A 20,745-nucleotide genomic window follows, 5' to 3' on the forward strand; every position below is an offset into this window, starting at 1 on the left:
AAGTTGTACTGCCATTTTATTTTTATTTTTATTTTTATTTTTATTTTTATTTTTATTTTATTTTCAAAAAGATTTTATCTATCTTTAGAGGGGAAGGGAGGGAGAGAGGGAGAGAAATATCAATGTATGGTTGCCTCTTGCATGTCCCCTGCTGGGAACTGGCCTGCAACCCAGGCATGTGCCCTGACTGGGAATCGAACTGCGATCCTTTGGTTCACAGGCCCGCACTCAATCCACTGAGCTATGCCAGCCAGGGCTTTATTGCCATTTTAAAAGCATTCATTCATTCAGCCAACCAAGATATGAGCACCTATTCTGTGGCCAAAGAAATGTCAGGTGCTGGACTAGCGCTGGCAGTGTGCAGTGGCTCATCCCCGTCCTCCCTAGGAAGGAGCTCACGGAAGGACGCATTAACTGTGCCTGGAGTAAGAACAACAGTAAGGATAAGAGCGGGGCCTGCAGGAGCTCAGAGGAGGAGACCCTAATCCAGCTGGGGGGTTGAGACCCTTCCTCGAGAGGGTCCTGCTGGATGAGCTTTCAAGGGTGGACGGGACATGGCCAGGATGGGCTGGCATAAGTGGGACACTAGATGAGAAGACTGCCCTTGGTCCAGAGGGCAGAGGCATGAGAAGACAGGTGTCCGGGGGTTATGCAAGGCAGTCTGGGGCTGGGGCATACTGTGGAGGGCTGTTCTGGAAAGATGAGGCCTGAGGGCTGAGCAGAAGCCAGGGGTGGGTGACTAAGGATTATACTGAAGGTGTGAGGAGCTCGTTTTTATAGCAGAAGCAGAGGAATGCCGTGTGCGTATTTGTGAGTTTTAGTCCGATCACTCTATCTTCAGTGTGCACAGGAGATGGGAGGGGGTGGAACAGGCAGGGAGACTGATTTGGAGGCTTCTGCAGACAGGTGAATTCAGCTTGTATTTTGGAGGCAGACTCCACAGGGCTTGGAGTTGGTGATAGAGGTGAAGACTGAAGAATGATTTCTAGGGGTCTGGCTGTACTAACGGGGCACAGACACAGGGCCATTGCTGTGGAGGGGTGCCCTCTGGGAGTGGGAGCAAGTGTGGTGAAGGAGGCGATGGATTCAGCTTGGGGCATGTTGACTTTGAGGTTGCCAAAGGAAGGCTGCCACTCATCTGAAAACTCCCTAAGGGTAGGTTCTAACGGTGAAGTCTACCTTGCTCTCCTGAGCCCCCAGCACAGGCTCTGTCACATGGTAGGTAAATACACAAATAAATGAGACCAGAAGAGAGGTCTGGGCTGGGTGGAGAGATATGGGAGAGTGAGGTCAGTATGTAGTGCAGAGCGAGAGAAGAAAAGGATTAGGACATGTGTGAGGCGGAAGATGCACAGGCCTGGTCTGAAGGCGAGAATAGCAGCTGCTAAGGTGGGCAGGGGCTGCCTCTGACTTATACAGAAACTGTTTCCTTGTGTTGCCTCTTTCTTTGAGCCCAGAGCTCAGCTTATCTAAAGGGCACTGGGGAGCCATTGAAGGAGACTGAGGGAGATAAGCAGAAGAATGACCAGGTCAGAGGTAGATTTTAGATTCTTCTGGTCTGGGGTGGGGTGGGGAGGATGGAATTGAGGCAAGTCCCAGACTCCCAGGAATTCAGGACAGCTCCACTGAAGCCCCCCCACCCCCACCCCACACACACACCCTTTACCAGTGTTCTTCCCAAGCTGGGAACCTGGACAACTGGGTTCTAGTTCTGGTCTTGCATTTCTTGCTGGGTGGCCTTGAGGAAATTCCTTCCCTTCTCTGCTTTCTTTGTGTAGGAATAATAATCACTTCACACAGTTGCAGGGTGCCTTTCCATTTGCCGTTTGGTTCTCAAAATTCCTGGGAGGAGGCCAGTAGAGGATGCGGGGAGGTGGGGGGGCTGGCCCAAGGTGCCCACCTGGTGGACCCACCTGATGCCCTTCCCGCTCCCCAGGCTGGGCGCCCCACTGGGTGCCTTTCACGCCAGCCTCCTGCATTGTCTCCTGCCACAACTGAGCAGTCCCCGCCTGGCTGTGCGCAAGCGAGCCGTTGGGGCACTAGGCCACCTAGCGGCCGCCTGCAGTACCGACCTCTTCGTTGAGCTCGCTGATCACCTGCTAGACCGGCTGCCAGGTCCGCGTGTACCCGCCAGCCCTGCCTCCGTTCGCACCCTAATCCAGTGTTTGGGCAGCGTGGGCCGCCAGGCAGGCCACCGCCTGGGTAAGGGAGCCGCCGGGTCCCTGGGCAAAGAGTCAGGGCCTAGGTGAGGAGGTGCTGGGGCAAGGGGCGGGGCCTGGGGGCGGGCCAGCTCTAGGAGTGAAGTGGGGTTCAGTACCCGGAAGGGGAGGGTGGGCCCTAAGAGCCATCTGCTTCTCATCGGCAGGTAATTATAAATCATTCCACTAAACTTAAATAAAATGTTATATTTATCTTTTAAAGATTTTATTTATTTATTTTTAGAGAGGGGAAGGGAAGGAGAAAGAGAGGGAGAGAAACATCAATATGTGGTTGTGTCTCAAGCACCCCCTACTGGAGACCTGGCTCCAACCCAGACCAGGCATGTTTCCTGATTGGGAATTGAACTGCCAACCCTCTGGTTGGGAGGCCTGCGCTCAGTCCACTGAGCTACACCAGCCAGGGCAAATAAAATATGTTTTAAAAATAAGTACTCTGGCAGCACCTATACTAAAAAATAAAATAGTTTCTATCCCACTTTGACAAAGATACCTTAATAACAACCTGTAATCCAAGTTTGAAATTTTTAGTTTCTATTGAGAGAAAAATGTATGTACAATAAACCATACTATTTAAAGTGTACAATTCAGTGTGTTTCGGCCTTTGGGCTCACCCATGAAACTACTGCAATCAAGACACAAAACATTTCTGTTAACTCCCGAGCTTCCTTGTGCCCCTCTTGGAGTCCCTCTCTGCCTTTGTCTCAGCCGAGGCAACCACCAGTCTCGTTTCTGTGACCATAGATTAATTTTATAGAACTGGAATCCTGCAATCAGGTTTAAATTTATTCTCAAACACCTTGGAGTTCCAAGCTAGGAAAAGGAAGTGTGGGTAGAACTGGCCTTGAGCTGCCCCTCCCTTCTCTCAGGTCCTCTCACTGAAGTCGACCTGACAAGCACACACCTGGGGCACCAGCCCACAGTCTGCACTCTACCTACTCCCCCCACCCTTCCCTTCTCCACCTTCTCTTGCCAAACAGCAGCCATCCCTTGGCCACTCTTGGGAGCATAGACCTGGAAAAGAGGTCTACACAGAACCCAGACAAAGGTTCGGGGTCGGTTGGAAAATGGGGAAGGGTGTGGCTGGAGAAGGGTTAGGGTGGGACCCTCTAAAGCCCAGGGCCCCTCTTGTCTGGTCTGTAAGGGCAATACCTACATCTCCCCTTTTTCCACCCAGGGCTACAACCTAGTGCAGGAAAGGCAAGGATAGGACTGATAGTTTCAACAACCGATGCTACTTACTGAGTGCCTACTCCATACCAGGACCAGGGTGAAGCTCTTTGTCTGCATCATATTAGTCTTCACAAAATCTCTCTGGTAGGCATTACTATCCCTCCTGTGAAGATGAGTAGACTCAGGGCAAGTGTTGTGCCATGCCCAAGATCCCAAAGCTCATAGGTGGCAGAGTCAGAGCTAGAACCCACACCTACTTGATTCTGAAGCCTTTGAGTTGAGTTTGTAGTGGTCAGGGCTGTGGGTACAGGGACAGGCTGGGTGCTGTGGGCTAGGGAAGCCTGGGAAAGGGTCTGGCCTCTTCTTAGTGATGCACCTGGCCTTACAGGGGCCCACCTGGACCGCTTGGTGCCTCTGGTGGAGGAGTTCTGCAGCCTGGATGACGATGAGCTCCGAGAGTCTTGCCTCCAGGCCTTCGAGGCCTTCCTAAAGAAGTAGGTGCAGCAGAATGCTGGAATATGGGGGCCCCAGAGTTTCTTTGGGAAGTTGGTGGGGGCAGGGTAGAGTGCAGGAATCTCAGGACTCCCCACTGGGGCCCACTGCCTACCCTGCCCCTCCTGGGTCCACCAGAGCCTCCCTGTCCCACCCCACAGGTGCCCCAAGGAGATGGGCCCTCACGTGCCCAGCGTCACCAGCCTGTGCCTCCAGTACATGAAGTACGACCCCAACTATAACTACGACAGTGACGGGGAGGAGGAGCAGATGGAGACAGAGGATAGTGAATTCAGTGAGCAAGGTGGGTGGCCACCTTGTCATGGGGCCGGAGGGTGGAAATGAGTGTGGCCCTGCTGGGATTCCCCTCCCCAGCCACAGACGGGCCACATTTAGTGCGCTAATGCTGATCCCAGCTGTTCCTGGGGCTCCAGCCTTGCCTTCCGTAACCTGGATTCCCCGGTGTCCCCATCCTTTCTTATTGCACAGTAAGGAGTCCCATAGTCACTCACATTTATTGAGCATCTACTGGTGTCCCAAGAACTCTGTTATTTCATATTCCTTACAGTAACCCTAGAAAACCAGGTGTTTATTATTATCCCCATATGTCAGACAAAGAAACTGAGACCCAGACAAGTGATTTGCGTGAGATAACACAGATCTAAGAGACGCATCCAGGAAGTGGCATGGCTGGGCCTTGGAGCCGTTTCTGTCAGACTCTCTGACCTCCATGCTACCATCTCTGCCCTTTTAGCTGTGGCTTCTAAGAGATAATGCTTTAACCCAGCAGAGGGAAGCTCTAATGGTGGAATGATAGGCACTGACCCAGGAGATATCTGGATGGGGGGTGGACTCAATGGCCACTTTTCTTCTGTGCCTGTGGTCCAGTTTGTCACTCACATGGATGCCTCTGGGTTCTGAAAGCAGGGCATCAATGGAAGCAAGGGACTTAGAGTCTGATGAGATGGAGTGGTGGGAGACGAGATTGGACAGGAGTATCCGGACCTCAAATGCCAAGCCAAGGGCATCAGGCATTTTCTTGTCAGTAACACGGAGCTATGGATCTTTCTTTATAGATGGCATAGGGTAGAGGTAACAAGTAATGATCCATCAGAAGGGACATCTGCTGGCAGGATGCATCCGTGTGTCCCACTGTTGCTTGTCCTGATTCCAGCTCTGAGAATCTGAGTTGTCAGCAGAGCACTGTGAGGAAGAACGCACTCGTCTCTGAGCCTGAGCCCGGGGTGTCCCTGGTTAGGACCATCTCCTTTTGAGTCTCATGTGTCTCCACAGGTGACAGGGGTGGGCTTCACGGGCCTGCACTCAGCTCTCCTCTTCCCTGGCTGTGTGCCCTCAGGAGAGGCTCTTACCATCTCTGATCTTTATTCTAGTCATCTGTTCATCTGTGAAATGGGGCCCAAGGCACTGTGAGCTCTAGCCTCTCTGGAGAGCCGGGAGGGTAGGAAGCCACACAAACACAGCATTTCCTGCTTGGAAGCCAGAGGAATCAGGACCCTTGGGAGACTGGAGCAGGGCGGGGCAATTCAAAAGGAGGCCCTATTGCCTCTTCCTTTTGGAATCCTAGTAACGGAAACATCACACAGCCAGGTCTGAAACCAAAGGATGGGTCTTCGGCCCCAAATGGATTCTCTTGGTCTTCACCGATGACTTGGAAGTCAATTTTCTTCCTGCAGCAGTCAAAACAGTGAAGGGAAGGGAGGGAGGCAGAGGGAGGACCCTGATGTAATTGCAGCTATTTCTCTGCTCATGAAACTTGGGGTCAGTCACTTCCCCCTGAGCCCCGATTTCCTCATCTCTGTACTGGGAAAGTAATCCCTGTCTCACAAGGTCATTGTGAGGCTAAAAGGAGGCTGTGCATGTGAAGTGCTTGGGGCCATCTCCAGCACACAGTAGGTGATTATGAAATGGTAGGTAACACTCCTAATAGTAATGTAAAGATACTCATCATCCAGAGGTGAAGTACAGGCTTGGCTTCCTCTTCCCCTCTTCATCCTGGCAGACCGCCTGGGTGGGGCAGGCAGCTCCCTGTCCATCTGCTGCAGAGCACGGGGCTCCATGGTGTCTGCTTTCTGCCCCAGAGAGTGAGGACGAGTACAGTGACGATGACGACATGAGCTGGAAGGTGCGCCGGGCAGCAGCCAAGTGCATGGCGGCCTTGATCAGCTCTCGGCCTGACCTGCTGCCTGACTTCCACCACACCGTGGCGCCAGCACTCATCTGCCGCTTCAAGGAACGTGAGGAGAATGTCAAGGCCGATGTGTTTGGGGCCTACATTGTGCTGCTGCGGCAAACACGGCCCCCGAAGGGATGGCTGGAGGCCATTGACGAGCCCACCCAGACTGGCAGCAACCTCCACATGCTGCGAGAACAGGTGGGCACGCCTTCACCTCTCTCCCCCTTCTCCCCCACTCACAACTCTCCCTCCCACCCTCTTACAACCCTTTGATCCATCCATCTTCCCACTCCACCATCTGTCCATCCACTGAAGTGTGCGTATTGAGCACCCACTGTGTGCTCAACCCTGTGTAGCAGGTGCTGGGGCACAGTGGGTAGACAGACCGGTGGAGGCCCTGCCCCTGGACCACACAGTTTGGGGTCTTGCTGATAGATTAGATGTGGAGGGGGGGACAGGGAGGTGGCACTTGAGTTCCAGGCTCTGGCTAAAGCATGGAGCACAGTTCCCTGAGGTGGCAGAGCGTGAAGAGGGCGGTGCCTAGAGTTCTGTTCTGGACATTTATGTTTAAGGTCCTTGGGTGTCCGAGTGGAGATGTCAGGCAGGCAGGCAGCATTGACGTCTGGTGTTGACAGTGTGGATTGGGAGCCAGTGCTGTGCTGGCATCTGAAGCTTGGGGAGCAGATGAGCTCATCTGGGGAGAACCCAGCTGGGGAAGGGAAGGGGCCCGGGGCTTCCCCCCTTGGGGTGTAGGGCTGAGAGCCAGACTGCCTGCCTAATTTTGAGCAAGTTACTTAATCTCTCTGTAAAGTGGGCCTACCTAGGAGTAGTACGTATTTCAGGTCTGGATATAGTACAGAATCTGGGGTCTGGTACAGAGCAAGTGATGGAAAGCTTGGGTGGACTAACCCTCTCCGTGCTGACTGAAGTCCTCAGTGGATGGGGTGTGGAAGTTCCCTGAGTGGTCACTGACCTCCCTTCACCTGTCCACAGGTGCCCCTTGTGATCAAGGCCCTACAGCGGCAGCTGAAAGATCGGAGCATCAGGGCCCGCCAGGGATGCTTCAGCCTCCTCACCGAGCTGGCGGGCATCCTCCCCGGCAGCCTGGCAGAGCACATGCCTGTGCTGGTAGCAGGTAAGAAGGATTAGAGCCTGGCATTTGCTGTCCTGGGCCTCTTCCAGAACCCAGCCCCCAATCTTTGAAGGTGCTCCCCATTGCCCTCAGTGAGAATAAGGCTGGGGTGCAGGCCCTACACCCTGGTTTCAGATGGCCTTGTGTCCCTTACCTCTGGCCCCAGCCAAGTCCTAACATCTTAGAATATGCTGCATAAGAGCCCGGGTGCTCAGATCCAGCTCAGACACCAGTGGGTGTTCTACCCTCACATCCAGGGAGGGCTTTGTGGGGCCAGGGTCTGTGGCCTATAACCTTCGCACTACCCCTGCAGGCATCATCTTCTCGCTGGCAGACCGCTCCAGCTCCTCCACCATCCGGATGGATTCCCTGGCCTTCCTGCAGGGGCTGCTGGGCACAGAGCCTGCTGAGGCCTTCCACCCACACCTGTCCACCCTCCTGCCACCTGTAATGGCCTGTGTGTCTGACCCTTTCTACAAAATTGCGGCTGAGGCCCTGCTGGTGCTACAGGAGCTGGTGCGTGCCCTGTGGCCTCTGGGCAGGCCTCGGATGCTGGACCCCAAGCCATACATTGGAGAGATGTCTGCAGCCACCCTGGCACGGCTCCGTGCCACCGACCTAGACCAGGAGGTGAAGGAACGGGCCATCTCTTGTATGGGCCACCTTGTGGGCCACCTGGGTGATCGGTTGGGGAATGACCTGGAGCCATCGCTATTGCTCCTCTTGGACCGCCTGCGGAACGAGATCACCCGGCTGCCTGCCGTCAAGGCCCTGACACTTGTGGCTATGTCCCCGCTGCAGCTTGACCTGCGGCCCATTCTGGCCGAGTCATTGCCCATACTGGCCTCATTCCTGCGCAAGAACCAACGGGCGCTGCGGCTGGCCACACTGGCTGCCCTGGACGCCCTGGCTCAGAGCCAGGGACTCAACCTCCCTCCATCCGCTGTGCGGATTGTGTTGGCGGAGCTGCCTGCCCTGGTCAGCGAGAGTGACATGCATGTGGCCCAGCTAGCTGTGGACTTTCTCACCACGGTGACCCAGGCCCAGCCAACCTCTTTGGCTGAGGTCAGCGGCCCTGTGCTCTCAGAGCTGCTGCATTTGCTGCGCTCACCCCTGTTGCCAGCAAGTGTGCTGGCAGCTGCCCAGGGCTTCCTGCAGGCCCTGGTGGGGACCCGGCCCCCGTGCGTGGACTACGCCAAGCTCATGGGCCTGCTCACTGCTCCTGTGTATGACCAGGCAGTGGACAGTGGGCCAAGCCTGCACAAGCAGGTGTTTCACTCGCTGGCTCGATGTGTCGCAGCCCTCACAGCTGCCTGTCCCCAGGAGGCAGCAGGCACAGCAAAACGCCTGGTCTGTGATGCCAGGTCACCCAACTCCAGCACAGGGGTCAAGGTCCTGGCATTCTTGTCACTGGCAGAGGTGGGCCAGGTGGCTGGGCCTGGACCCCAGCGGGAGCTGAAGACAGTGCTCCTGGAAGCCTTGGGGTCACCCAGTGAGGACGTGAGGACAGCAGCCTCCTATGCCCTAGGCCGTGTGGGCGCTGGGAACCTGCCTGACTTTCTGCCCTTCCTGCTGAGACAGATTGAGGCCGAGCCCCGGCGGCAGTATCTGCTGCTACACTCGCTCAGGGAGGCACTGGGGGCAGCCCAGCCCGACAGCTTGAAGCCCTACGCCGAGGACATCTGGGCCTTGCTATTCCAGCGCTGTGAGGGTGCTGAGGAGGGCACCCGGGGGGTAGTGGCTGAGTGCCTCGGGAAGCTTGTCCTCGCGAACCCCCCGTTCCTTCTGCCCCGCTTCCAGAAGCAACTTGCTGCAGGTAGGGGCACAGGCCTGGGCAGGGGCAGCCCAGATCTTTAGTGGGCAGTTTGCCGCGAGTGTCTGAGCATCCCACACAAAGTAAGCCAGTTCCCGGTGATTGGGTCTGAGAGGCGTGTGTAAGATGAAGGCACAGGAGCCATTTCCAAACCCTGTTCTGAGACTTTCAGACCTCCTCCTGTGGGGCTGTCTGGGACGGAGGAGACAGAATCCCTGGTCTTCAGCAAAGAAATATTTCATGATGCCACTTTCATAATCCTTGGGGTGGGCAGCAGCTTTACGCTCTAGCAGGGGTGTCAAACTCATTTTCATCGGGGGCCACATCAGCCTCGCGGTTGCCTTCAAAGGACCAAGTGTAACTTTAGGACTGTGTAAGTGTAACTACTCCTTAACTAGGGTCAAGGAGCTCTGCGCCGTTGCCAGGTAGAAACAAGGTGCCGGGCCGGATAAAACAAGGTGGAGGGCCAGATTCAGCCCATGGGCCTTGTGTTCACCACCTCTGCTCTAGACGGAGGTTGATAAAAGTAATTCTCTGAAGGGCCAGAAACAGCAGCCAGCAGAGTACAGCTCTTTTGGGCTAGCTTGAGCCAGGAGCAAATGGAAATGTAGACAAGATTGGATGCCATGCCCTGAGGTGTGGGGAGGACAGGGCAGGAACCAGGGGTCAGCTTGCGTGTGGTCAGAACAGGGCACATCAAGGTGTTCCACGGCTCAGGCAGGAAGAAAACACAGGTGTACTTCTAGAGCTATTTGGGCCCCTAGAACAAAAGGCTTCCAGGACTGGAGCTGGTCAGCTGTTCTCCTGATAGAATCAGTGGGTATATACTGATCAGTGGGATCAGTTCATACAATGCAGGTGAGGGCTTTGTATGGTGTGTGGTACCCAAGCAACACTGAGTAACTGCTGCCATTGCTATGCTGGTGACCCTGGTAAGCCCTTGCTGGGTTGCTGGGTTTATGAGAAGCAGATCTGTGGCCCTCACCCCTGTATGAGTGGGAAGAACCTTCCCAGAGGACGTCCCCTGTTACACTCACAGGGCTCCTCATGAGGACCCTTAAGAGGCAAGTTAGGATGAGGTGCAGTCCTGGTTTTTCTTCTTTTCTTTTTTAAATTTTTAGTTATTGATTTTAGAGAGAGAGGGGAAGAGAAAGACAGAAACATCGATTTGCTATTCCACTCATTTATGCATTAATTGGTTGATTTCTGTATGTGCCCTGACCAGGGATTGAAACCACAACCTTGGTGTATTAAGATGGTGCTCCAACCAACTGAACTACCCAGCCAGGGAGCCCTGCCTTTTCTAAGCTCTGATTTCTGCCTCACAAATATGGTTGAACCAGCTAACCAGTTATATGTCCTTTTTATCACTGACTTTGAGGAAGGAAGGTTAGAGCCAAATTGGTGGCCTGCTTCTGGCAAGTTCATGGGACTTCCCAGTGGCCTCTCTCTGCGTGCCCCTCACTGTATTCTCCATCTCACTTCCCTTCCTGTCCTCATTTTTAAAAAAGATTTTGTTTATTTATCATTAGAGGGGAAGGGAAGGAGAGAGGGGGAGAAACATCAATGTGTGGTTGCCTCTCATGTGTCCCCTGCTGGGAACCGGCCTGCAACCCAGGCATGTGCCCTGACTGGGAATCAAACCATGATCCTTTGGTTCACAGGCCCACGCTCAATCCACTGAGCTATGCTAGCCGGGCTCATTTTGTCATATTTTAAATTTACTTAATCCCCCTCTATTTGCATATCTTTACCAGCCACCCCTTCTTAGGGGCTTGTCATGATAGAAAGAGAATGAGGGAAAAAGACTAAATTGAGTAACTCATTCACTCACACATACCCTTGCCCCAAATTGTAAACTTTCTCCTGAGTCACCAGCATAAAGTTTGTAAATGAAACAGCCTTAACCCATTTACTGTTATGCTGGCAGGTGGTTGGCAGTGGGAGGTGGAGAAAAGTAAGCTGTTCATCTATTTGGTTCTTTTTTTTTAGTTTTACTGAAATATAATTGACATATAACATCGTATTAGTTTAAGAAGTATAACATGATTTGATGTATATGTATGTTGTAAAATGATTACCACAGTAAGTTCAGTTAACATCCATCAACTCTCATAATTACAAACTTTTTATCCTTGTAATGAGGACTTTTAAGATCTACTCAGCCCTGACCAGTGTGCGCCAGTAGGTTCAGGGTGTGTAAGAGGCAACCAATGGATGTTTCTCTCCCTCTCTTTCTCCCTCCCTTCTCCTCTCTCTAAAAATGAATAAATAAAATCTTTAAAGAAAAAAAAAACTACTCTCTTAGCAACTGTCAAATCTATAAAACAGTATCGTTAGCTACAGTCATCGTGCTGTGCATTACTTTGCGGGAATTACTTGTCTTCTCCCTGGAAGTCTGTATCTTTTTGATCACCTTCACTCCTTTCTCCCACCTGCACCCCCATCTCCGGGAACTACAAATCTGATCTCTGTTTCTATCAGTTTGGTTTTTTTTTAAGATAACACATATGGGATCATATGGTATTTGTCTTTCTCTTATTTCACATAGCATAATGCCCTCAAGAGCCATCATGTTGTGGCAAATGGCAGGACTTCCTTTTTGTGGCTGATTAGTATCCCTGTGTGTGTGTGTCACGTTCTCTTTATCCATCCATTTTTGATGGGCGCTTAGGTTGTTCCCGTGCCTTTAGCATTATTGCTGAAGTGAATGGGAGTGCAGGGAGCTCCCTAAGATTCTTGCGTTTTCTTCAGATGTACACCCATAAATGGGATCCCTAGATCATATGGCAATACAATTTTTAATTTTTTGAGCAACCTCTGTACTGTTTTCTATAGTGGCTGCAGCAGTTTGTGTTACTGCACGCCCACCAACAGTGCACAAGTACTCCCTTTTCTCCACGTCGCGGCTACCGTTTCCTAGGACAGCCGTTCCGACAGGTGTGGGGTGATAGCATGTTGTGTTTTGATTTGCATTTACCTGATGCTTAGTGCTGTCAAGTGCCTTTTCATGTACCTGTTGGCCTGTCAAGTATCTTCTTTGAAAAAATGTTTGTTCAGGTCCTGTGCCCATTTTTAAATTGCATTATTTATTATTTACTGTTGAGTTGTATGAGTTCTCTAAATATTTTGGCTATTAAGTCCATGTCATGGTGTGCCAATGTTTTTCCCACTCATTTGGTTGTTGGTTTCTTTTGCTGTGCAGAAGCTTTTTAGTCTGATGTAGTCCCACTTGTTTTTATTTTGTTGCTTGTGTTTCAGGCGTCATATCCGAAATGCCACGACCAAGACCCATGTTGGGGAGCTTTATTCCTGTGCTTTCTTCTAGGAGTTTTATGGTTTCAGTTCTTACATATAAGTCTTTAATCCATCTTGCATCAATTTGTGTGAGTGGTGTAAGGTAGGGGTCTAGTTTCCTTCTTTTACATGTGATTTTGCAGTTTTCCCAGCACCATATATTGAAGGGACTGTCTTTTCCCTGCTGAGTATTCTTGGCTCCCTTGTCAAATATTAGTTGACCATACGTGCCAGTATTTATATCTGCGTTCTCAATTCCGTTCCGTTGTCCTGTGTGTCTGTTTCACACCAGCCTCGTGCAGTTTTGATGATTGTACCTGGAAACCAGGAAGCGCGATGCCTCTTGCTTTGTTCTTCTTTCTTGTGAGGGTTTTGCCTATTTGAGGTCTTCTCTGGTTCAATACAAATTTTAGGATTTTTGTTTCTGTTTCTGCAAAACATGCCACTAGAATGTGAACAGTTTAGAGAGGGGTTTGAGAAGCACGTGGAGAAGCTGCTGATTTATTTCTTTCATGCAATGGGAAATGTATTTCCCTCCCTTATTCAGCTTCTCCACTCAGAAAGCAAGCAGAAAGGCAAAACTAAGTGAGTTCTTTATTCCCAGACTTTGGAGATTCTCTGAATTCTGTTGCAGTCCCCCAGGTCTTCAGCTTCCTGAAGTACGCCTGCCCCCTGCCTGGAGAATTCAGGGCTGAGGACGAGAGCCCAGCCAAGGCTCAGAATCAGCTGTTGGCCTCTGGATCTGCTCTCCAGCTTTAGATGTGAACTTAACTTTTCTGGGTTTCTCTTTCTTTCATAAAATAGAGATTAATAATTTTATTAGTCATTTAAATTATATATTAGTATCAGCCAATTAATAGGACAGTCCTGTGGAGTAATTGAAATAATGTGTCTGGAAAATAGAATGCAGTCCCAAGGCCTGAGTAAAGAAAGATCTTTCTTTGGGTTGGGTTCTTAGTTCTCGAGTCCTTGGTTCTCCATTGATATGTTGCAGTGTGGTTACCTGCAGTCCGACAGTTTTACTCTCTCAGCTGCAGCAGGAAAAACTTGGGGAAGATTCTAGGCTGCCAGGGGAAATGGTAGCATTGACTTCAAAGACTGGGGAGAGTTTCAAGTGTGGAGGGGGTACATTTCTGCCTTCCATGGAGGCAGAGGAGAGTTTGGGCACCTTCTTCCCTATAGGACTGGCCCCGCCCCTCATCGAGCACTGCCTCTTCTCCTGCAGGTCAACCGCACACCCGGAGCACTGTCATCACAGCGGTCAAGTTCTTGATCTCGGACCAGCCCCATCCCATTGACCCCCTCCTGAAGAGCTTCATCGGTGAGCAGAGCGTACCCTTTGCTCCCACCTCCCCTGTCCCATTCAATCCCCTTCGTAGCCCTTGAGTTTGGGCTGATTTCTCTTGCATATTAATGGAATGGAGTTGGGGGCCTGGGAGGCCACCTCATCCCCATGACAACAGAGGCCCTGGGTTTAAAACTCTGCGCATCCACTGAGCTGCTGCTGGGTGAGCCAAGTATGCCCCTTCTCACGTCTGAGCCTCAGTTTCCTGATCTGTAAAATGGGGACACAAAAAATCTGCAGTTCTAAGGTTTGGGAAACACCATGTATAATCAAGGGGAAAAGTACACCCTGAAGTGGAAAAATACCAAAACTCAAATGCATTGGCTTCAGTGGCACCAAGCTTGGCAGGGCTGCACCAGAGCAGGGGAGAGTGGCTCTGTGACTTGTCCCCCGTCTGAGGGGCCTTTGGACTTCTGCAGGACCAGGCTCACTTCTTCAGAGCTCCAGGCCTGTGGGCTTTTAACTGGATGGCACTGGAGGCTGGCTCTCCTCTTTCAGGCAGCGCGACCTAGTGGACTGTGGAGAGGTTCCGGAGTCTTCCAACCTTGGGTTCAAATCTGACTCTGCCACTCCCTGGCTGTTTGAGTGTGGATGAATTATCTCATCCTCAGCCATAAAACGGGGGTGCTGATCTCTACCTGCTGTGGCACCATTGTGTGAAACCAAGGGGTCAGCAGATATGACCACTCTCTGAACTGGAGAACATGTTCAGAAGCTACAGCAACATCACCAGCAGCAACTTTATCCTGTGTTCTGATCCAGCAGGCACACACTCCCCCCAGCCCTGTTTTTCTCTGTCTTGCCTGAGCTGCCAATGGCTGGTACCCCCTGGGGCCTCTAACTGGGTGTTTTTTGTTTTTTTTTTTTAAGATTTTATTTATTTTGCCCTGGCTGGTGTAGCTCAGTGGATTGAGCGCGGGCCTGTGAACCAGAGGATCGTGGTTCGATTCCCAGTCAGGGCACATGCCTGGGTTGCAGGCTGGTTCCTTGCAGGCTAACTACCAGCAGGGGACGCACAAAAGGCAACCATACATTGATGTTTCTCTCCCTCTCTCCTTCCCCTCTAAAGATATATAAATAAATAAAATCTTTTTTAAAAAAAGATTTTATTTATTTTTATACAGGGAAAGGGAGGGAGTTAGAGAAACATCAATGTGTGGTTGCCTCCTACATGGCCCCTGCTGGGGACCTGGCCTGCAACCCAGGCATGTGCCCTGACTGGGAATTGAACTGGCAACCCTTTCGTTCACAGCCTGCGCTCAATCCACTGAGCTACACCAGCCAGGACAGGTTTTTGTTGTTATATGTTGGAATCAGTGTTTGAGCTCCAACCGTATATCAGGTATGTTTCTAGGTTCTTTAATATATCTCATCACAACTAATTCTCACTGCTCCCAGTGTGGATGTGTAGGTGTGGCCCCATGTTATAGATAAGGAAACTGAGGCCCAGACAGTAGACCGAACTCAGGTCTTGCTGGTTCCCCACAGCTGTGTTCTCACAGAGAGTGGGGATCTCAGCAGCCAGCATGGCACAGTTGAAGGGGCCCAGGGCTGCCAGCCCTGGGTTGGAATCCCACTCTGCTGGGAGACTGTCTCCCCTTGCACGGCATCAGGAGGCTCGGGATGGCAGTTTGCCTGAATTCTGGTGACAGTAACTCCCATCACCTCATTTGGGTGGCGACTTCCAGGTTTCTTCACTCTAAAGTTACTTTTTCCTTTCAAACAAATAAGTAGTTTTTAGTCTATTGAAATATTTTCTTCCTTATCAAATTTTTGCCTACTGTGTTTTGAATCCATGGTGGTTTCTTGCCTGAATCAGTGATTACTGACAGTTGCCAAACGACAGCTTTCTCATTCCAACATTCCTTCCAGATTTATTAGTTTGCATTCCATTTGCAGAAAGAACTTTTTCTGCTCCCTCATTTATTTATTTATTCATTGATTTATTCATACCATTATAGACTCATAGTGTCCTGTTTCATTCAGTGGGTCATAATCTGTTACCGTCTTTATTTATTTTGATTCTCAAGACTCAATTCTCAATTCTCCCGTTGCTGTCTCAGATTTTTAGCTGGCTCCCACGTTCACTGACATGTTTCCAACATTCTCTGAGCCTACAGTTTGGCTCAGTAAGATGTTTCAGCCCCATCTGCGTTGCCCCAGCCCTACCATTAGCTGCTAATTCAAGGAGCCCAGATTCCTTTCAGTGGAGGATGGTATTTAGAACCCCAGATCTGGACACTGTGTATGCTCATGGTTACTGGGGTGCCACTGTCTCAGCAGACGGATGTACGTACACAGACAGACACACATCCATCCCTGTGTTGGGTCCCGTTGCTATGCAGCACCACGGTGTTCATTCCAGCCTTCCCCCTTCTCGTACACCCTTCTCCTACAGGAGCAACCCAGCTCCTGTTATTGACAAGATATTTATTCACTACATGTTGGAATATACAGGAAGTAGCCTGAGAATTGCTAACCTTTATGTTTGTTTATTCAGTGTTTGTTTATAATTATTTTGTCTTTAGTCTGGGGGCATGTAGTCAGAATTCTTTATTTGGAAGTTATTGGGTGAGTTGTTTTTTCCTTTATAACCTGGGTGGTTATGTTAATCATTTAAAATATAGTTAGGTTGTCTTTTTTTAGGGACCCCCCAATTCTTGATTTTGTTGATTTATTGAGTAAAACATTAACACAGTTATTGAGAATTCTAATTTATACAGAAAGGTATACTCAGAGAGGTGCTGTGTGACTATGTCTAAGTTTCTGCATTTCTCTGATCTTCAGGAGCCTCATCTATAATAATATCAAGTTAACATTTGTAGGATCTTTGCTTTCTGCTGAGCTCTCTGCTGAGAGCTTTATATACAACCACATTTTAAACTATAAATGCAGAGCTATGGGATAGATTCTGTTATTAGCCCTATTTTACAGATGAGGACATCAGGGCTCTCAAAGGTCTGAGTTAGGAAATGGTACAGTATGGATTTGAACCCAGGCCAGACTCAAGTCCACATTCTTGTCTGGACTTTGAAGGCTTGCTGGACATGGTATAGAATAGATGCTTGGAATATGTTCACCCCCATTCAGGCTAGCTGGCATACCTCACATGAACCCAACAATGGAGATGGGGGTGGGGGCAGTGTGCCGTCTTGCCTGTGTTGTCCCTCACCCCCTCTCATCTTCCTGCCAGGAGAGTTCATGGAGAGCCTGCAGGACCCAGACCTGAATGTGCGCCGGGCCACTCTGACTTTCTTCAACTCAGCCGTGCACAACAAGCCCTTGTTGGTCCGGGACCGGCTGCACAACATCCTGCCCCTCCTCTACCAGGAGACAAAGATCCGCCGGGACCTCATCCGAGAGGTGAGTCTGGGAGAGAACGGAGTGGCAGAGCTTGGGCCAGACCGAGGTAAGGATTAGGTTCCGGCTTGTCAGACAGCCAGTCCCATGATCTGAAGTGGTCAAGCCCTGCCCTTCCACTTCCCAGCTGTGTGACCCTGCCAGGGCAACCTGATCCACACTGAGCCTCAGTTTCTCCTCACAGGCAAAGTGAGCAAAATAGTCATATCTGCAGCATGGAGCTGTAGAGACCATTCACTGAGTGAAATCCTGCAGGTGCTCAACACTGCTCCCAGCACACGGTTGGCAGTCAGTGGGTGTTGGTGACTCTTGTTATCATTCAGCATTCAGCGGGAGTTTGTGGAGCGCCAGCCCTCTGTCTGAGCACCAGGATTCAGAGCTGGACCAGACAGGGTTTCTGCACCAGGGAGCTCATGGCCTACTGAAGTAGAGAGACACCCACTGTACTGATTATGTAATTAATTTAGAGGCCAATTGGTGAAGTAAGAATTTAAAGGGAACTTAATGGATATAAATCATCATCGCACAATGGGCTAAAAAGGGCTGAACTATGTGGCATCCCTGAGGAAGAAATGACTGTTTAGAGGGGTTAGGAAAGTTTCCCAACAGAGGGACATTTGAACTGGACTTGGAGGGATGAGAAGAGCTTACCGTTAAGAGCAGAGCCCCATGGTTGAAAGGTCCAGAGAGATCTGGGTTTTTAAGTCTGATTCAGCCATTTATTAGTTATGTGTCCTTAGGCAACTTAACTTCTCGAGCCTTAGCTTCCTCCTATGGTAAATGCAGTTAATAGTAACGCTGGCTTCCTAGAGCCATTGTGATGCTTGCGTGAAATGTCATCTGTCAAGCACTCAGCACAGTGCCTGGCACATCACAACTGCTCAGGAGATTATAATAATGATAATTCTTATGGTCATCCCCAGAGGGCATTGCAGGCTAAGCAGAGGCATACAGTCTTGAGAGTGTAAGACAGGAGACACAGCACTGAACAGCAGATGTGGGGCACGCAGCAGGAAGTAGGAGAGGTGTTCCTGCACTCTGGGTTCACATCCCCTAATCTGCCAACCTTCCCTCCTGCAGGTGGAGATGGGGCCCTTTAAACACACAGTGGACGATGGGCTGGATGTGCGGAAGGCAGCCTTCGAATGCATGTACTCATTGCTTGAGAGCTGTCTGGGCCAGCTGGACATCTGCGAGTTCCTGAACCACGTGGAGGACGGCCTGAAGGACCACTATGACATCCGGGTAGGACGAGTCCCCTACCTGACTCACGGCCACCACATATCAAGGGGACAGGCAGGTGCCAGTGGGCCTACTGCTTGTTTGTCCCCATTCCCTACCCCAGGAAACCCCATGAAAACAGCTGTATGTTTTCAAACATCTTTGGTGGGATTTATACTGGCAAGCTGTTTGGAGGATGGCTTGGCAATAACTGGAAAAATTTAGAATTCCCAGACACACCCATTGACTCAGCAGTTCAGTATCTGTGAGCTTGACTGACTCCTGCACATGTTCAGAGTTTTCTATTCAAGGTTGTTCTTCACTGATTTCTTGGAATTGGGAAAATCTGGCAGCTACCTGAAGCTACCTGCAAGTCCACTTACGAAGAACTGACTCCATAAACTGGGCACCTCCAGTCATGGAATCCTAGCAGCATTAAAAATAAGGAGCTGGGTTTCTGTGGGCGGATGTGAAAGATGGCCAAGGCCCACTGAGTGATAAAAGCGAGTTATTTTTAAATGGCTTTTCCCTTGCTTGAGTTGTGTCCAGGCCGAGGAGGGTGGGTGGGACATCGACTGAGCAACCTACAATTATCTCATTAAGCCTTCACATTAACCTTTGGAGAGTGGGTGTAGATGCCCAGTTTACAGGGGAGAAACCCGAGACCTGGCTAGTTCAAGGGCACAAGGCGGGAAGTGGAGGAGCTTTGGGTCATAGCTCATGACATCTAACGCCATGCTCTTTATTGCTCTTACCACCCCCCTCCCTGCCTTCTTCCTTTGCTGTGGAGCGTGTGGGGACGGGGCATGGAAGATCGCTGGTGGGCATATTGATGTCAAACAGCCATCCATTATGCTGTGTTATCATTTGTAGGGATTTTACCATTTTCAAAAGAGGTCACCATTATTTCTCCTGTAGGCTGGATCCAGCCTATAGATATGTGTAGTTGGCTCACATAATTTTTTGTTTTTGTTTAAATCAAGTGCCAACATTTAAAAATTGAGAGATTTTTACATGAGAATTGGGGTTTCTTTTGAAAAGAGTCCATCAAGCCTGGGCCACATTCCCACCTGGCCACAGGAGCTGCATGGCTGCTATCTGGGATGTGGACTCCGACTCCTTCCCAGTTCCCCTCTTGGCCCTTCACTCATGGACAGTACCTGCCTGGCACAGCAGGCATCTCAGCTTGAGGACTACACCCTCCCTGATGCCTCTTCTGATCCGAGTTTCTTCAGGACAACCAAGCGCAGTTGGCATAGTTGGTGTTACCAGACTCTGACAGGGACCTGAGCGGGAATTAGTGCTGGAGTTTGGACCTGAGCTCCAGGTGCTGGCTCCAGAGTCTCTGCTCTTCCCCAGGGCTTGCTTCTTTTGGCCCTGGTCCATTTCACCAAGAACTCCGTCTCCTTCCTCCTGGGCAGATGCTGACCTTCATCATGCTCGCTCGATTGGCTACCCTGTGTCCTGCACCTGTTCTGCAGAGGGTGGATCGGCTCATTGAGCCACTCAGGGCCACCTGCATCGCCAAAGTAAGCCACTGCCCAGCCCTGTGCACACTTATGGGTCCTCTGCAGATGGATCATAGTTAGATGCCCAGTTAAGAACCTTCTGCGGTACTGGTGGCATGAGAAGTGCTTATTTTCATCATCCTCCTCCTCCTCTAAAGTACTTCTGGTTACTTCTTAAGCATTGTATACACAGGGGAACAGAAGTTAGGAGAGGTGAAGTTGGCTGAGGCTACATAGCTAGTGAATTGTGGAGCTGGGATTCAAACACAGCTCTGTCTGTGTCATTTATTAAATATTTCCTGGGTGCTAGGCTTTGTACTAGGGATGCAACGTCAAACATGGGCTCTCTCATCTCATGTCCTAATTGGGAAACTGAGGCAGACTCTTAGAAATTATTGACTGACTGATTGATGGACATGGGGCAGAGTTGCTGTTAGGCTGGAGTGCTCAGGGGTCCACAGGAGGGATCTGGGGCCTCACGGAAACCTGCAGGGTTGAGAACAGAGCCTGGCACACCTAAGGGGTACCTAGTAAATAGCTGTTGAAAGAACTAATTTGGGTTTTAGAACGGTAAAAAAAATAGTTAAAGAGGGCAGAGTATTTTAGATTGGAGCCCAAAGAGCAGAGATACCCATATGGCAATAATTTCCAAGTAGCAAAACCTCCCCCCCCAAAAAAAAAAGAAATGAAATCTCATGTGGATAAAACAGATAAAATTGGTAATTTATTAATAGAAACCTACTTTGTAAGTTTTTATGTTTAACATATACTTAGTATGAAGTCAAAGAAAACAGTGGTTCTTCAGGGCCATTGAACCCTTGACAGGCTCAGTGGCCAAACATTTCTGGTTTTCTTTGAACAGTAGAGATGGAGAAAGTCCCAGTGCGCAGGAAGGAGCTTGCAAATGGCGCAATTTGTCGCATAGGGATGAAAGCTTGTCACATGTCCCCGGTGCCTCATCCACAATTCTGAGTCCTATGAAGCTCTGCAAGCT

At 50.3% G+C, this 20,745-nt stretch overlaps 1 protein-coding gene across 3 annotated transcripts in view; it reads left to right on the plus strand.

Moving 5' to 3' along the window:
* Nucleotides 1-20,745, plus strand: part of CAND2 (cullin associated and neddylation dissociated 2 (putative)) — a 33,102-nt gene that overhangs the window by 10,310 nt on the left and 2,047 nt on the right. Inside the window, exons 1-11 of one of the 3 annotated variants that reach the window (XM_037050948.1) lie at nucleotides 269-1,529; nucleotides 1,937-2,202; nucleotides 3,778-3,883; nucleotides 4,043-4,185; nucleotides 5,981-6,273; nucleotides 7,069-7,210; nucleotides 7,521-9,023; nucleotides 13,543-13,638; nucleotides 16,856-17,025; nucleotides 18,103-18,267; nucleotides 19,665-19,772. In XM_037050948.1, the coding sequence (XP_036906843.1) occupies nucleotides 1,522-1,529; nucleotides 1,937-2,202; nucleotides 3,778-3,883; nucleotides 4,043-4,185; nucleotides 5,981-6,273; nucleotides 7,069-7,210; nucleotides 7,521-9,023; nucleotides 13,543-13,638; nucleotides 16,856-17,025; nucleotides 18,103-18,267; nucleotides 19,665-19,772 (3,000 nt within the window). In that variant the 5' untranslated portion in view covers nucleotides 269-1,521. Of the gene's footprint in view, nucleotides 1-268; nucleotides 1,530-1,936; nucleotides 2,203-3,777; nucleotides 3,884-4,042; nucleotides 4,186-5,980; nucleotides 6,274-7,068; nucleotides 7,211-7,520; nucleotides 9,024-13,542; nucleotides 13,639-16,855; nucleotides 17,026-18,102; nucleotides 18,268-19,664; nucleotides 19,773-20,745 lie in introns of those variants that run through there. The other 2 variants (XM_037050938.1, XM_037050958.1) reach the window with 2 other exon arrangements.

This window comes from Sturnira hondurensis, unplaced genomic scaffold (assembly GCF_014824575.4).
Source record: "Sturnira hondurensis isolate 20B ecotype Veracruz unplaced genomic scaffold, ASM1482457v3 Scaffold0000867, whole genome shotgun sequence".
Taxonomy (NCBI): Eukaryota; Metazoa; Chordata; class Mammalia; order Chiroptera; family Phyllostomidae; genus Sturnira; species Sturnira hondurensis.